Source organism: Ostrea edulis, chromosome 8, assembly GCF_947568905.1.
Source record: "Ostrea edulis chromosome 8, xbOstEdul1.1, whole genome shotgun sequence".
Taxonomy (NCBI): domain Eukaryota; kingdom Metazoa; phylum Mollusca; class Bivalvia; order Ostreida; family Ostreidae; genus Ostrea; species Ostrea edulis.
The window spans coordinates 31,501,267-31,519,649 of record NC_079171.1 but is presented as its reverse complement, the minus strand read 5'-3'; the positions used below and the strand labels follow the sequence as shown (position 1 = coordinate 31,519,649).

The 18,383-nt window shown below is 32.9% G+C and overlaps 1 protein-coding gene across 3 annotated transcripts in view; it reads right to left on the bottom strand.

The window, feature by feature from the left end:
• Positions 1 to 332: 332 nt before the first annotated feature.
• LOC125662759 (zinc finger protein 235-like) overlaps positions 333 to 18,383 on the bottom strand; it is a 73,243-nt gene continuing 55,192 nt past the window's right edge. Inside the window, exons 2-3 of one of the 3 annotated variants that reach the window (XR_008798090.1) lie at positions 2,294 to 3,733; positions 333 to 1,418 (exon numbers count right to left, since the gene is read on the bottom strand). Coding sequence is in view for 2 of the 3 variants with exons in the window: in XM_048895118.2 (XP_048751075.2) it covers positions 2,722 to 3,666 (945 nt within the window). In the remaining variant the exon portion in view is untranslated. Of the gene's footprint in view, positions 3,734 to 18,383 lie in introns of all 3 variants that reach the window. The other 2 variants (XM_048895118.2, XM_056147352.1) reach the window with 2 other exon arrangements.

The window sequence follows — 18,383 nt, the reverse complement described above, 5'->3', positions numbered from 1 at the left end:
CCTCGATTTAAAAACTGACTATACCCAGAACAAGCTCTTGCATATCGAATCAGTTGAGATATATAAACACCATATGCAGGTGATAATGGAATATTGCTACATAAATGTGGAAAGTTGACGATGGAGAAGCTGAAATCATATGTATACAAACAACGAAAGCTCCACTTAAAATGTTAACCAACGTGAATCTACCCTGTGTCAGGAAGGTTTCATGTAAACTGAACTTTTCTGATACAGTGGTTTTATTTAAGAAGATTTTTAAAATGGCCCAAACATTGTATTGTCATGATTATCGTTTCCCCTGACTGAATATCTTCCCACAGACTAACAACAACATTTATCCCCATGTGTGTATTGAAAAATAAAACTATTACAATACGTATCCTCATGTGTGCATTCAACAGCATTAACATTCACATCAAACACTTTTAACATCACATTTACAACCTTTGTGCAAGTTCCTGTCTGACTGAATGTCTTCCCACATACAACATATTGATAAGGTTTATCACCATTATATGTCCTCATGTGAATAATCCTCAGTGTCCTTTCTTAGTTCAAACATATTCCATAGATTTCATATGGCAGTAGGAATCTTCAGATGTGTAAGCAAGTATCCTATCCATGTGTATGATCAGAAACAGTTCCATAGACTACACATTGATCACCAGTATGCATCGATATATGTCTCTGTAAGCTTTTTTTCCGACTCCATGCCTTCCCACACACATCACATATATATAAGGCTTATCACCAGTATGTGTCCTCATGTGTTTCTGTAAGTTTCCCATATGATTGAATTCCTTTCCACAGACATCACATTGATACGGTTTATCACCAGTATGTATCTTCATGTGTCGGTGTAATGTTCCTGCACGATTGAATTCCTTCCCACAAACATCACATTTGTAAGGATTATCACCAGTATGTATCCTCATGTGTCTATATAAGTGTCCTGATTGATTGAATGCCGTCCCACAAACATCACATTTATAAGGTTTATCACCAGTATGTATTCTCATGTGTCGGTGTAATGTTCCTGCACGATTGAATTCCTTCCCACAAACATCACATTTGTAAGGATTATCACCAGTATGTATCCTCATGTGTCTATATAAGTGTCCTGATTGATTGAATGCCGTCCCACAAACATCACATTTATAAGGTTTATCACTAGTATGTATCCTCATGTGTTTGTGCAAGTGTCCTGTCTGACTGAATGTCTTCCCACAGACATCACATTTATAAGGATTATCACCAGTATGTGTCTTCATGTGTGTCTGTAATGTTTCTGTCTCACTGAATACCCTTCCACAGACATCAAACCTAAAAGATTCATCACCATTATGCATCTTTGTGTGTTTCTGAGATGAGCCTGTCCACTTGAAAACCGTAGTTTGCCTCTGTCAATGGGATTTCTGCAACATAAGAATACATAATTGCCTATTGGTCTGTTTTGGAGAGTATTCTGAAGTTGATGACATGATTCAGCTAGCCTCGTTGAAAGGACCAAACGATATAATATAGTAGAACCTGTTTAATATGATACCTGTTTAATATGATACTTGTTTAATATAATACCTATTTAATATAACACCTGTTTAATATAACACCTGTTTAATATGATACGGTTTATAAATCCGCAATCATCACAGAGATATCCAACTGATAACTAGGAGGTCATGAGTTCGAGCCATGCATTCAACAGTATTGACATTCACATTAAACACTTTTGACATCACATTTATAACCTTTGTGTAAGTTTCCTGCATGACTACATGAATGTCTCCCCATGAAATCACTAGGTTTATCACGATAAGCCTAAAGGTTTAAAACCATTATGATCCCATAGGCATCAGGGTTAGAATAAGTCCTCAAGAGCCCTTGCGTGTCATAAGAGGTCACTGAACGGGGTGGTTTTTGTTTTGTTTTGCTGTTTTTCAGCTATCTGGTGGCACCCAGTTAATTGGATGAGACGGTAAAAACCAAGGCCTTAAATCACAGTAGGTGTGACACAATAAAGATCCCTCCCTCCTCGAAGACCGTAATTGCTGAGCATATATGCATAAATTTTGCAATCCTTCACCAGCAATGATGACGTCTCCATTAAATCCTTATGGCCTTTAAGCAGAGAGGTATCTTTATCATGCCATACCAGCTGTGACACGGGACCTCGGATTTTGCCATTTCATCCAAAGGACCGCCCCATTCAGTTGCCTCTTACAAGTATGGGTTACTGAAGATCCATTCTAACCCATAACCCTAAGGGATTTGTGTGACTGTCCTTCCTTACTTCAAACATCTTCCCACACATTTCACATCACAGTACAAATCCTTAGATGTGTATGCAAGTACATGTATCCTGTCCATGTGTATGATCAAAATCATTTCCATAGACTTCACATTGATCACCAGTATGCATCGACAAATGTCTCCGTAAGCTTTCTTTCCGACTCCATGCCTTCCCACACACACCACATATATAAGGCTTATCACCAGTATATGTCCTCATGTGTGTCTGCAAGAGTCCCATTCCACTGAATGCCTTCCCACATACATCACATTCATAAGGAAACTTTCTATCACCAGTAATGTGTCCTCATGTGCGTCTGTAAGTTTCCTGTTACTTTGAACTCTTTCCCCACAAACATCACATTTGTAAGGTCAATTAATCAGTTTTTAGATTTTGAAAAATATTCCTGCCATGACCTATCTAGTAACCTAATACTCGCCAGTATGCATTCCTTTGTGTTTCTGTAAGGTTATTCTATGACGGAATACCTTTCCACAGACTTCACATTTGTAAGGTTTATCACCGGTGTGTGTCCTCATGTGTGTCTGCAAGTTTCCTGTCTGACTGAATGCCTTCCCACAAACATCACATTTATAAGGTTTATCACCAGTGTGTGTTCTCATGTGTTTGTACAAGTCTCCTGTATGACTGAATGCCTTCCCACAGACACCACAATTAAAAGGTTTATCACCAATATGTGTTTGCATGTGTTTTTGTAAGATTCCTCTCAGACTGAATGCCTTTCCACAGGTATCACATTTATAAAGTTTATCACCAGTATGTGTCTTCACATGTGCCTGCAAGTGTCCTGTCTGAATGAATGCCTTTCCACAGACTTCACATTCATAAGGTTTATCACCAGTATGTGTCTTCATGTGTGTCTGCAAGCTTCCTGTCTGACTGAATGCCTTCCCACAGACTTCACATTCATAAGGTTTATCACCAGTATGTGTCTTCATGTGTGTCTTCAAGCTTCCTGTCTGACTGAATGCCTTCCCACAGACATCACATTTATAAGGTTTTTCACCAGTGTGCGTCTTCATGTGTGTCTGCAAGTTTCCTGTTTGCCTAAATGCCTTCCCACAGATATCACAATTATAAGGTTTATCACCAGTATGTGTTTTCATGTGTGTCTGCAAGTTTCCTGACTGCCTAAATGCCTTCCCACAGACATCACATTTATAAGGTTTATCACCAGTATGTGTCTTCATGTGTGCTTTTACATGCCCTGTCTGCCTGAATGCCTTTCCACAGACATCACATTTATAAGGTTTATCACCAGTATGCGTCTTCATGTGTGTCTGCAAGTGCCCTGTCTGACTGAATGTCTTCCCACAGACTTCACATCTAAAAGATTCATCACCAGTATGCATCTTCCTGAGTTTCTGTGATGATCCTGTCTACTTGAAAATCCTTGGACCATCTATGTCAATGAGATTTCTGCAAAATAAGAGGACATAATTGCCCATGGGTCTGTTTTGGAGAGTATTCTGAAGTTGGTGCATGACATAATTCAGATGGCCCCAACAATATAACACAAATAAAATATGATAGAGTAGAATCTTATTAATATGATACCTGTTTAATGTAAAACTTATACGGTACCAATTTTGATTCACCAGATGCGCATTTCGACAAATAATGTCTCTTCAGTGATGCTCAAGCCGAAATTTTGGAAATTCGAAATCACAATAAAGTTGTAAGAGCTAATAGGAAAACTAGAGTGCCAAAAAAACTGGAGTCAAATTCGTCCAAGGATAAGAGCTATGCATGAGGGAGATAATCCTTAATTTTGAAATGAATTTCTAAATTTTATCCCAGCAATTAAATAAACATCCGTATTTTCAAGTAAATGATACCTGTTTAATATGATACCTGTTTAATATGATACGGTTTATAAAACCTCAAAGATATCCAACCACTTGACTTGTGCCACGGCCGTGTCAAACCTAAGACGTTAACATAGGTATGGTGATTAATATGACTAATAATATTATTTTTCTGTTCTGGATAAGACCATGGTCACAAAGTCACAGATCATGGTATGATACACAAGAGGCCCACAAGCCTTATTGGTCATATGAGTATACTATCTAAAAGTATCAGTAGTCCCAAGGACTATGAAATCTAGAAAATAATCCTGTTCGGAATATATCTAAGGCTTAAAGCTAAATTTTAATATTCAGCAACAGTATAAAAGAAGAGGTCCATGGCCCACATTACTCACCTGAGACCATATTTAAAGATTTTCTCTACGTATTCACATGTAAAAATGTATCCACGGGGGCCATGATTTTCACCAAATTGAATCTGCACTATTTCAGGAAGTTTTCATGTAAATGTTAACTTCTTTGGCCCAATGGTTTTCGAGAAGATTTTTAAAGATTTTCATTCCGTGAGGATCCAGGTTAGAATAGGTCCTCAGTACCCCTTGCTTGTCGTACGAGGTGATTAAATTGGGCGGTCCTTTGGAAGAGACCGCAAAATCGAGGTCTCGTGTCACAGTAGGTGTGGCACGATAAAGATCCCTCCCTGCTCAATGGTCATAAGCACCGAGCATAGGCCTAAATTTTGCAGCCCTTCACCTTCATCGAGAGGGACGTTAAACAATATTTAAACAATCATTAAAGATTTTCTCTATAAATATTATTTAGTATGTAAAATTTTGATCCTCTATTGAGGCCCCATCCTACCCCCGAGAGCCATGATTATAACAAACTTGAATCTGCACTATGTCTGACAGGAAGCTTTCATATAAATGTAAACTTTTCAGGTCAAGTGATTTTTGAGAAGATTGTCAAAGATTTTCCCCATATATTCACATGCAAAAGTTTAATCTCCTATTGTGACCCCATCCTTCCGTTAGGGCCATGATTTTGACAAATTTGAATCTGCACTGTGTCAGATTGCTTTCATGTAAATTTCAGCTCTTCTGGCCCAGTGGTTCTTCAGACAATTTTAAAGGTCACCACCCTATTTTTGCATTTTTATGATCAACTTGAAAGCCCTTCACCCAAGGATTTTTTTGCCAAGTTTGGTTGAAATTATTTGTTACAATATTTCATAATCCATTGATGTTAACGTCATATAACATCAATTTCAGCAAACTCGAAAGACACTGGTATTCAAACTTAAATTAACAAAGTTAATTACGTGTGTGACCACCATCTGCATTCACGCATGCTCGACAACGGTGCCTCATTGATGTCCCTAAAGTGTTCAAAAATGCTTGAGGGATGTTGTTCCAGATGTTGGTTAAAGCCTGGCCTAAATCAAAGTGTCACTGGCTGATTTGGTAAACGGCATAGATGTTGCACAACACAAGCATCCTGGTACCACTCCCCAACATGACAATACACTCTACAACGGCCGTCACTGCTATCCAAATGAAATCTGGATTCATCAGTGAACAGAATATTGGCCCAGTCCTGTATTTTGGATCTAGCGATATGATGACGTTGAAGCAATATTGGGCGCACCGCTGAGTATCTTGGTCTGATGTTGTGCTCGCGCAGACGATTATGCACAGCTCTTGGATTGATTGGTTGAAGTCCAGGAATGCTACGAGCAGTCAAACTTGCTGTCTGGAAATGTTTTCTCAGGTGCACAAGTCTAATGTGGTTGTCCTCTCGACGCGACGTCACACAAGAACGCCCAGAACATGGTCGATCCTGAGTGTTACCAGATTGTTGGAAACGTCTCCATAAAGACTGGATTGTGTTCTGATGAACTCCAAAGAGTCTTGCTATGATATTTTGTGCCATTCCAGCTTGAAGGATCCCAACAGTACGATTACGTAATGTGTGTCTACGTATGTGTGTCTAAGTATGTGTGTCTATGTATGTGTGTCTATGTATGTGTGTCTATGTGTGTGTGTCTCTGTTTGTTTGTCTACGTATGTATGTCTATGTATGTGTGTCTATGTATGTGTGTCTATGTGTGTGTGTCTCTGTTTGTTTGTCTACGTATGTATGTCTATGTATGTGTGTCTATGTATGTGTGTCTATGTATGTGTGTTTATGTGTGTGTGTCTGTGTCTATGTATGTATGTCTATGTATGTATGTCTATGTTTGTGTGTCTGTTTGTGTGTCTATGTATGTGTGTCTATGTATGTGTGTCTATGTATGTGTGTCTATGTATGTGTGTCTATGTGTGTGTGTCTATGTGTGTGTGTCTCTGTTTGTTTGTCTATGTATGTATGTCTATGTATGTATGTCTATGTATGTGTGCCTATGTTTGTGTGTCTTGGTTTGTGTGTTAGTGTGTCTATGTTTGTGTGTCCATGTTTGTTTGTCTATGTTTGTCTATGTGTGTGTGTCTATGTTTGTGTGTCTATGTATATGTGTCTACATATGTATGTCCATGTGTGTGTTTGTGTGTCTGTGTATGTGTGTTTGTGTGTCTATCTTTGTCTATGTTTGTGTGTCTATGTATGTATATGTGTGTCTATGTATGTGTATGTGTGTCTATGTATGTGTATGTGTGTCTATGTATGTGTGTGTCTATGTTTGTGTGTCTATGTTTGTGTGTCTATGTTTGTGTGTCTATGTATGTGTGTCTATGTTTGTGTGTCTATGTGTGTTTATGTTTGTGTGTCTATGTATGTTTTGTTTGTTTGATATTCGTAGGATTGGTTAACTATATATCGTTAACCGATTGGTGACTGTATTATCTGCCATAATACTATCCATCTCATTGCGATCCAGCCTCACCCTCCAACACCTCCCAAATGCACCAACATAGTGAAGTTGAAGTGTGTTGTAGTAACATACATATGCTCCGTATGGGACGTATGGGTTGTCCCATGGTTTTAAAAATAAATAAATATAAATAAATAAGGACCATCGTGTACCAACACGTCTGATGACTGCGGTACTGTCTTTTGATGGCCGGACACATACATGTGGTCGTATGTCATAAATCATAATGAAATAAAGAAGTAACTTATATTTTACAAAACTAAATAAAAAGTAAGAAATTAATTATATTTTTTATTTATATAATAAATTTAATAATAACTTTTATTTAATTTATTCAATAAATTAGAATTTAAAAAAAAAAAAATTTTAAGTAAATTAAAATTAAATAATTAAAATATTTTTTATTTATAATAAATTATATTTTTTATTTATATATTTAATTTATTATTTTTGTATAAGTAAATATAAAATTAAATATTGAAAATATATTTTTTAATTTATTTGGATTCTAATAGAAGGTAATAATTAGTAATCGCACGAGTCTCCGTCCTTCGCCCAAATAAATCAAGATACACCGAAATAAATATACCAGAATTATTACATAATTAGTAATATTAGTAACAGGTAATAATAATAGGGATGTAGGTATGTATATACATGTGAAATAACTAAAATATATACAGAAAAGAATTACGGTAGGGTCGCCAAAGAAAATTTTGATAATAGAGTGCTACTAGTTATTAGTTATTAATTATAAATTTTGCCATACAACAATTTTGAGATCGTCATTAGGCAAGAATTTTGAGGTCGTCATCAGGTGCTACACCTCATACCCTGTACCATGTTTCTGTAGCTAGATCCAGCTTATAGCACGACATGGCTCCATAATTCTTATTCGATAGTATGTATTATGTGTATAAAACTGAAGATGCATAATGTAATAATTGGTGAGTTAGTAATGTTAAAATTGTATGACAGATAAAATATTAACCATAAGAAGTGGTATACTTAATTACAAAACATATAGATTTAATTAATTAATGAAAATACAGAGTAGATGCAAAATCACAAATCGCATACATCCAACAAGCTTACATATATTAAATATAATAGTATGTAGCAGGCCTGCATACATACAAACTGCGACATTGCATCTAAATGTTTGTCATAAAAAGAGAAGTTTACAAAATACATACGTATAATAACATACCTGAATTTTATGTATATTTGCATATACATGTACTTATAATATACCTGGATTTGATGTATAGCTGCATTTATACTTTAACATACATGTTTATATAAACTAAAACGATAAAAACGCAAAGTTTATATTCCTAATATTAATATGCTACGATATTTATATATGTAATTGTTTACATACTGATAAACATATAGATATACACGATAGAAAACCCGAATTATATGCTTAGTTGTTTATATAAGTATAACACATGTAGTTGTTTATATATTAGTAAGCATATAAAAAAATTCAACAGTAGAATAATGATGCTTAGTGGTTTCCATACTTATAAACATGCGAAATTGTTTACATATTTGTAAACATGCATATAAACATACGAAATTGTTTACATATTTGTAAACATGCATGATAAAACCTTAGTTATACATATAAGTAAAACTTTTTACTCACCAACCGGAAGGAAACTTACGAATGATATTGGAAGCTATAAATCATGCAAATTGAAGATGGCGAATGAATAGATTAGTTACGTGGCAGCCGCTGTGAAGACGCTCATACAACGTAATTTGTGACGTAATTTGTGACATTGTGACGTTTCATCCACTGAAACCGCTCATACAACGTAATTTGTGTTATTGTGACGTTTCACCCGCTGAAACCACGGTACGATGGCCTATTATATCAATAATAAGCAAAACAGAAGGTTAAGTTAATGAATGCATTGAATATTGAATAAGCATAAATTATCAATGGAATTATAAGGACATGTAAATAATTAAGATTTTAATAGTAAAGTAATTTAACATAATGATATTTAGATTGGAAAAAAAAATTTTTTAATGGAGTTATAAGGACATGTAAATAATTAAGATTTTAATAGTAAAGTAATTTAACATAATGATATTTAGATTGGAAAAAAAAATATTTATATTTAATTTTAATAATAATTTTAAGATGTAAATTATATATATAAATAACAGTAACTCAACTCGTTTAAAAGTACTGTCAAGAGTGTAGAGTAACTGTCGCTATTCGATGGACCACCTTGGAAGTAATGCTTTGTTTGTTTGATATTCGTAGGATTGGTTAACTATATATCGTTAACCGATTGGTGACTGTATTATCTGCCATAATACTATCCATCTCATTGCGATCCAGCCTCACCCTCCAACACCTCCCAAATGCACCAACATAGTGAAGTTGAAGTGTGTTGTAGTAACATACATATGCTCCGTATGGGACGTATGGGTTGTCCCATGGTTTTAAAAATAAATAAATATAAATAAATAAGGACCATCGTGTACCAACACGTCTGATGACTGCGGTACTGTCTTTTGATGGCCGGACACATACATGTGGTCGTATGTCATAAATCATAATGAAATAAAGAAGTAACTTATATTTTACAAAACTAAATAAAAAGTAAGAAATTAATTATATTTTTTATTTATATAATAAATTTAATAATAACTTTTATTTAATTTATTCAATAAATTAGAATTTAAAAAAAAAAAATTTTAAGTAAATTAAAATTAAATAATTAAAATATTTTTTATTTATAATAAATTATATTTTTTATTTATATATTTAATTTATTATTTTTGTATAAGTAAATATAAAATTAAATATTGAAAATATATTTTTTAATTTATTTGGATTCTAATAGAAGGTAATAATTAGTAATCGCACGAGTCTCCGTCCTTCGCCCAAATAAATCAAGATACACCGAAATAAATATACCAGAATTATTACATAATTAGTAATATTAGTAACAGGTAATAATAATAGGGATGTAGGTATGTATATACATGTGAAATAACTAAAATATATACAGAAAAGAATTACGGTAGGGTCGCCAAAGAAAATTTTGATAATAGAGTGCTACTAGTTATTAGTTATTAATTATAAATTTTGCCATACAACAATTTTGAGATCGTCATTAGGCAAGAATTTTGAGGTCGTCATCAGGTGCTACACCTCATACCCTGTACCATGTTTCTGTAGCTAGATCCAGCTTATAGCACGACATGGCTCCATAATTCTTATTCGATAGTATGTATTATGTGTATAAAACTGAAGATGCATAATGTAATAATTGGTGAGTTAGTAATGTTAAAATTGTATGACAGATAAAATATTAACCATAAGAAGTGGTATACTTAATTACAAAACATATAGATTTAATTAATTAATGAAAATACAGAGTAGATGCAAAATCACAAATCGCATACATCCAACAAGCTTACATATATTAAATATAATAGTATGTAGCAGGCCTGCATACATACAAACTGCGACATTGCATCTAAATGTTTGTCATAAAAAGAGAAGTTTACAAAATACATACGTATAATAACATACCTGAATTTTATGTATATTTGCATATACATGTACTTATAATATACCTGGATTTGATGTATAGCTGCATTTATACTTTAACATACATGTTTATATAAACTAAAACGATAAAAACGCAAAGTTTATATTCCTAATATTAATATGCTACGATATTTATATATGTAATTGTTTACATACTGATAAACATATAGATATACACGATAGAAAACCCGAATTATATGCTTAGTTGTTTATATAAGTATAACACATGTAGTTGTTTATATATTAGTAAGCATATAAAAAAATTCAACAGTAGAATAATGATGCTTAGTGGTTTCCATACTTATAAACATGCGAAATTGTTTACATATTTGTAAACATGCATATAAACATACGAAATTGTTTACATATTTGTAAACATGCATGATAAAACCTTAGTTATACATATAAGTAAAACTTTTTACTCACCAACCGGAAGGAAACTTACGAATGATATTGGAAGCTATAAATCATGCAAATTGAAGATGGCGAATGAATAGATTAGTTACGTGGCAGCCGCTGTGAAGACGCTCATACAACGTAATTTGTGACGTAATTTGTGACATTGTGACGTTTCATCCACTGAAACCGCTCATACAACGTAATTTGTGTTATTGTGACGTTTCACCCGCTGAAACCACGGTACGATGGCCTATTATATCAATAATAAGCAAAACAGAAGGTTAAGTTAATGAATGCATTGAATATTGAATAAGCATAAATTATCAATGGAATTATAAGGACATGTAAATAATTAAGATTTTAATAGTAAAGTAATTTAACATAATGATATTTAGATTGGAAAAAAAATTTTTTAATGGAGTTATAAGGACATGTAAATAATTAAGATTTTAATAGTAAAGTAATTTAACATAATGATATTTAGATTGGAAAAAAAAATATTTATATTTAATTTTAATAATAATTTTAAGATGTAAATTATATATATAAATAACAGTAACTCAACTCGTTTAAAAGTACTGTCAAGAGTGTAGAGTAACTGTCGCTATTCGATGGACCACCTTGGAAGTAATGCTTTGTTTGTTTGATATTCGTAGGATTGGTTAACTATATATCGTTAACCGATTGGTGACTGTATTATCTGCCATAATACTATCCATCTCATTGCGATCCAGCCTCACCCTCCAACACCTCCCAAATGCACCAACATAGTGAAGTTGAAGTGTGTTGTAGTAACATACATATGCTCCGTATGGGACGTATGGGTTGTCCCATGGTTTTAAAAATAAATAAATATAAATAAATAAGGACCATCGTGTACCAACACGTCTGATGACTGCGGTACTGTCTTTTGATGGCCGGACACATACATGTGGTCGTATGTCATAAATCATAATGAAATAAAGAAGTAACTTATATTTTACAAAACTAAATAAAAAGTAAGAAATTAATTATATTTTTTATTTATATAATAAATTTAATAATAACTTTTATTTAATTTATTCAATAAATTAGAATTTAAAAAAAAAAAATTTTAAGTAAATTAAAATTAAATAATTAAAATATTTTTTATTTATAATAAATTATATTTTTTATTTATATATTTAATTTATTATTTTTGTATAAGTAAATATAAAATTAAATATTGAAAATATATTTTTTAATTTATTTGGATTCTAATAGAAGGTAATAATTAGTAATCGCACGAGTCTCCGTCCTTCGCCCAAATAAATCAAGATACACCGAAATAAATATACCAGAATTATTACATAATTAGTAATATTAGTAACAGGTAATAATAATAGGGATGTAGGTATGTATATACATGTGAAATAACTAAAATATATACAGAAAAGAATTACGGTAGGTGTGTCTATGTATGTGTGTCTATGTATGTGTGTCTATGTGTGTGTGTCTATGTGTGTGTGTCTCTGTTTGTTTGTCTATGTATGTATGTCTATGTATGTGTGCCTATGTTTGTGTGTCTTGGTTTGTGTGTTAGTGTGTCTATGTTTGTGTGTCCATGTTTGTTTGTCTATGTTTGTCTATGTGTGTGTGTCTATGTTTGTGTGTCTATGTATATGTGTCTACATATGTATGTCCATGTGTGTGTTTGTGTGTCTGTGTATGTGTGTTTGTGTGTCTATCTTTGTCTATGTTTGTGTGTCTATGTATGTATATGTGTGTCTATGTATGTGTATGTGTGTCTATGTATGTGTATGTGTGTCTATGTATGTGTGTGTCTATGTTTGTGTGTCTATGTTTGTGTGTCTATGTATGTGTGTTTATGTTTGTGTGTCTATGTGTGTTTATGTTTGTATGTCTATGTTTGTGTGTCTATGTGTGTTTATGTTTGTGTGTCTATGTATGTGTGTTAGTGTGTCTATGTTTGTGTGTCTATGTTTGTGTGTCTGTTTGTGTGTCTATGTTTGTGTGTCTGTTTGTGTGTTTATGTTTGTGTGTCTATGTTTGTGTGTCTATGTATGTATGTTTGTGTGTCTATGTATGTATGTTTGTGTGTCTATGTATGTATGTTTGTGTGTCTATGTATGTGTGTTAGTGTGTCTATGTTTGTGTGTCTATGTTTGTGTGTCTGTTTGTGTGTCTATGTTTGTGTGTCTGTTTGTGTGTTTATGTTTGTGTGTCTATGTTTGTGTGTCTATGTATGTATGTTTGTGTGTCTATGTATGTATGTTTGTGTGTCTATGTATGTATGTTTGTGTGTCTATGTATGTGTGTTAGTGTGTCTATGTTTGTGTGTCTATGTTTGTGTGTCTGTTTGTGTGTCTATGTTTGTGTGTCTGTTTGTGTGTTTATGTTTGTGTGTCTATGTTTGTGTGTCTATGTATGTATGTTTGTGTGTCTATGTATGTATGTTTGTGTGTCTATGTATGTATGTTTGTGTGTCTATGTATGTATGTCTATGTATGTGTGTCAATGTTTGTGTGTCTATGTGTGTGTGTCTATGTTTGTGTGTCTATGTTTGTGTGTGTATGTATGTGTGTTAGTGTGTCTATGTTTGTGATTCTATGTTTGTGTGTCTGTGTGTCTATGTTTGTGTGTCTATGTTTGTGTGTCTATAGATGTGTGTTCACATGTCTGTGTTATGAAATATACACTTTATTTACAATTCTAGCAAATTGAGTAACTTTGAGTTGTTCAATCAAACATGCCCTAACTGATTTTGATAGAGTTATCGTTCTTTGAAATATCATGAATGCAAGAAATGAACACTTTTCTATATTTACTATTACAATTCAACGTCTTAATATTAAAATTAAACATATATAAACTTTATATGCATTTCAGTATAAACTGAAAGGGGAATTTGGGTAGTTAGAGAGGCATTATGGTAAATCAAGGACATTTTGGTAATTTGGGGTACCTGACAATAGCCATTACATACACATGTTGCACCAATAAAGAGTTTGAATTTATTAAATGTATTCACATGTTAAGCTCTTTTAAACTCCGTTTGAATTTTTTTCTAAATCATCAAAGTACAAAAGTCTATTCTGACTAAGATACGAATGAAATGACAAGAGCTATGCAATGTCAGTCTGAGAATTTAACGGTAGACCGATAGACCGCGGCTATGCCATGTGCAAATAAGATATCCCGAATTGTCAATGCCAAATTCTAAGAAACAGAGGAATAATTATGATATGTGTGTGATAATGCACTTAAAATAAATATTTTCCCTTACAATCGTCAAAATCTATTTTTGCATGTGACCTGGATTTTCCTTCGTTAGTTTTAGAGTATACAATTAACTTAAGGTAGTGATTGCAAGGCATCACAAGGTTTATTCATGTAGCATCTAAAAAGAGACTATTTTTGTTTCCAATTCCGGAATACGTCAAGCGCTAAGCATCAGTAATAATGACAGATGATGGAAACAAGGACTTGTCAGATATAACCAGACACAGGATAAAGTGAAAATATGTTTAGAAATATACAAGTAAAATAAAATACAAATGAAAAATCCCTTATGTTTTAATTATATTTTAAATAATAGTCATAGTTTACGTCTCCATGATTCATACAGTATACCCCACCCACCCCTGCTGCCAGGTTAATTTTTACTCTTATAGAAAACGTAAATTTAAATCACAAACCACTAGGCCTATTAAAATTATAATATATAATGCTGTAAATTTCATAAAATGTATATGGTGTTAGTGCACATAAATCTAAAGTGCTGGATATATAATATCCAAGGGAAACCATTAAGCCGAGGAAACACGGGTTATGTAAACGCGTCATTTTAAGCAAAAAATATTGATTATTTTAATCATATCTTTCCTAAGTACACTATACATGGATTTAAAACACTTTATTTTGCTACAAATATCCCCATCGTCCACTTTGAGATCGTCAGCTAGGAGGGAATCGAGGGAGTCTACTGTGTAAGGTGGATCTTAAGAGAAATAAAAAAAGTGTGAATTTTGAAACCAGCACTTGCTGTCAATATGTTTTTGCTCAATTAGTTCAGTTATTTCTTATAACTTAAAAAATAAAGAAAGTTTTGTTGTTTTTTATAATCGCTTGGTTTGAAATAAAAATGTCGCATTTAATACGTCACAATGCACACTTTACATCGGCTGTGTTATATTCCCCGCATTTTTAACATACACTTATAGAGCAATTATTATACAAGTAATTTCAAACAGAAAGTAATAAAAACATCTCCAAAGCAACAGTACTATCATTCTATGTGAAATTAATTCAATAGTAAATATCAAAACATCATTATAGTTTTAACACGAGTTAAAATAAATACATATAAGATGCATATTTCTCGTATTATCACCTTCAGCATTTATGTAAGGAGGGGGAGGGGGTAACTGTAGTGCTCATAGTGTCATAGTAAACCTGAAAACCAATATTGATACTTTCAGGAAAAATTCCTACTAACATACGTTAAAACATATGTAAAAATACAAAAAATTCATTGGTCATTTATTTTTCAGGGGGTGAAAATATGTCTGTTTTGGTGAAAAATTGCCTTCTAAAAATTGCACAATTGCTCATAATGAGCCATGCTACTACTTCATATGAAAATAAATGCACCTTGATACAAATTATAAATTGATTAAGGTTTTAACTAGAATTTGATATAAAATTTGTATCACTTACTCTTTTTGTATCATTTTTAAAAACCATCTGAAACACCTGTGTCATTTATTACAGAAAGTCGATAAGAGGGGTTACTATGACAACGTAGCGTCACAGTTTCCGTGAAAACCCTACATGATACTTTCATAATGAGTTACAGATACTGTCAACTACAAAATATATAATAAAGTGCACCGCCACGGCACATGATACGCCCGTCACATATTGTTAACATGAACATATCACCATGAAGAGATAGGTATGCATGGAACCAAATGTCATCCTTCCTTTAAGAATCTTACCCACTTTATGGCCTCATGTGACATTGCTTCAAATATTGATAATGTAAGCTTAATGATTTTTAAAAGGATATAAAAACATTTTCCCAAAAGTTTTCAATGAAATGATTAAAGTGCAAGATAGCCCTTTATCCAAGCAAACAACTTACAATAAATGGGAGTACTAAAAAAGGTTGATTTATTCAACATATCAAAAAATACATATAACAGTATCTGCCTTTGTCAAATCTTCATGTATAAAAGTAAAATATGCATGGTGATGTCAATATAAATAAATATAGATTAAAAACGGTTATTTCAAACACTGGTGCATCTCCTATGGTGTAGTTATTAATTAGAAAAAAATAATACATCATATATTTCTCAACTGGTTGTGTTAGACTTGAGAAATGCACATCTGCAGCTTTGCTCATTGTATTTTAAGGAATGAAGAACAATGCACAGCGTAATAAAACATCAAACATTAGTCATTATGTTTATTCTTAGACTGTAAAACTGTCATCTTAGTGAGACATGACAATCTGCACCTTGTTGTTGAGATATAAAATAAAAATATATTTTACAATATCATATTAATTCTTAAACTTTATACCAAATTAACTTTCAAAGTAATGGCTACCAATTAGAACTGTTCTAAAATTTGACAGATCAATTAGAAGGCCAGATTCCTCTGCCCAATTCCCGATTGCAAGAGATATAGATAGCACCTCCTTGATCAGATTGCTGTAACAGAAATCTTCTAAACTCATTAATTAATCTGTAATTTGACAGAATGCAATTTTTCTGTTAGCAAAATGCCTCCTGAATTGCTTGATAATTACACCCATGGGACAAGGGAAATTTCTCTTGTTACTGACACAAAAGAAATAATTTGTTTGTTATATACTGCTGTATAGTACAGTGTATATAATGAAGAATGTGTAGTTTCTTGAATTAACATTTTTTAATATGGTTATTGCAATACTATTTCATCTGTTCAGATTTACACAAATGCCCAATCTGCAGCTTTGTTCATTGTATATCTTTTTTCTGAACAATGCCACAGCCATATCAAAACATCAAAATACTAATCATTAAAATAGGCCTTTATACATATTGCAACCATTTGTTGTCTTAGTGAGAAATGATACTCTGCATATAGGTTGCCGAGAAAAAAAATTAAAAATTATATAGTACAATGTCAAATTAATTTTGAAAATAAAGACTAACCACAACAAACAAATTCACTTTCACAAATAATTTCTGGTATATCTGCAATTAAGAGGCTAAGATCTCTCTGCCCAATTCCCTAGAGATAAAGATAACACCTGCTTGATCATGTTGATCAGAGATGCTCTACACAAAACTCATTAATTAGTCTTGTCAAAATGCCCTTTGCATGCTACTCCCATGGGACAAGTGGAATTTCTCATGTTATTGTTAGAAACAAAGGAAACATTACATAAGCTAAAAAAAAAGCTGTACAGTATATCATAAAAAAAATATGTGTTTTCTTGATGAAACATTTTTGAATGAGGTTTTCTACAAAACTCTTATATGAGTAGGGATTGTACCAATTAGGCCACATTTAAAAATATGTTTGTTTCCCCTCTCCCGACCCTAAATTTCAGAGGAAGGTCGGTGGGTAGATAAAAAGTTTTTTTTTTTAGCTAGCAGAATTTTATTTATTATGAAATTCCCATAACCATTAACAATGCCCGATACCAAACGTCGTGAAGCACATCATCCATGTTTCCTCATCAAACTCGTATAGTCAGTTCTCGCGTAAATTCTGCTTTGATTGCCACGTTTTGCAATTAGGGAAGGTGTCGATATTTCGGACAGTACTTCATGTATTTTGGAAATGCTCATTATCTAACCACTAAACTTAGGCATTGGACTACATGTATACATATTGGTTGATTCGACGAACATTGGGTTTCATCAGCATTTTCTCTGCTATTTATGCCACATACTAACACTTAAATAAAGTTAGGGAGAATGTTGCAACTATGGACAATGGTGTTAGTTTTGGACACATGGTGTTATAAAATTGGTAAACTCGGTTGCTGTCTTTTATTTATGGTTCACTGACATTTTATGCTTTTGTTTTTTGCACATTATCTTAATTTGTATATGATAGTGATTTTGATTATATTTTTAAATGATATCGGTAGATCTAGTTTACCAGAAAACGTTTCAACGGGACTTGATTTTGCCGATCAAACAAAATGGATGCTGACATCAACCAATCAGAGCTGAGTTACACATGTGCATATAATTAGGTGTTTTCCAGTTTGTAAATATAGCATTAGTTCAGAAATAAGTTAAATTGAGAATGCTTCTGATTGACTGTCAAAAATATCGCATCCGTCCGAGATATCAACACTTTCCCCTACTGAAGAACACAACTTGCACACTGGATGCCCCGAATTCTCTTGTTTCCTCGCTC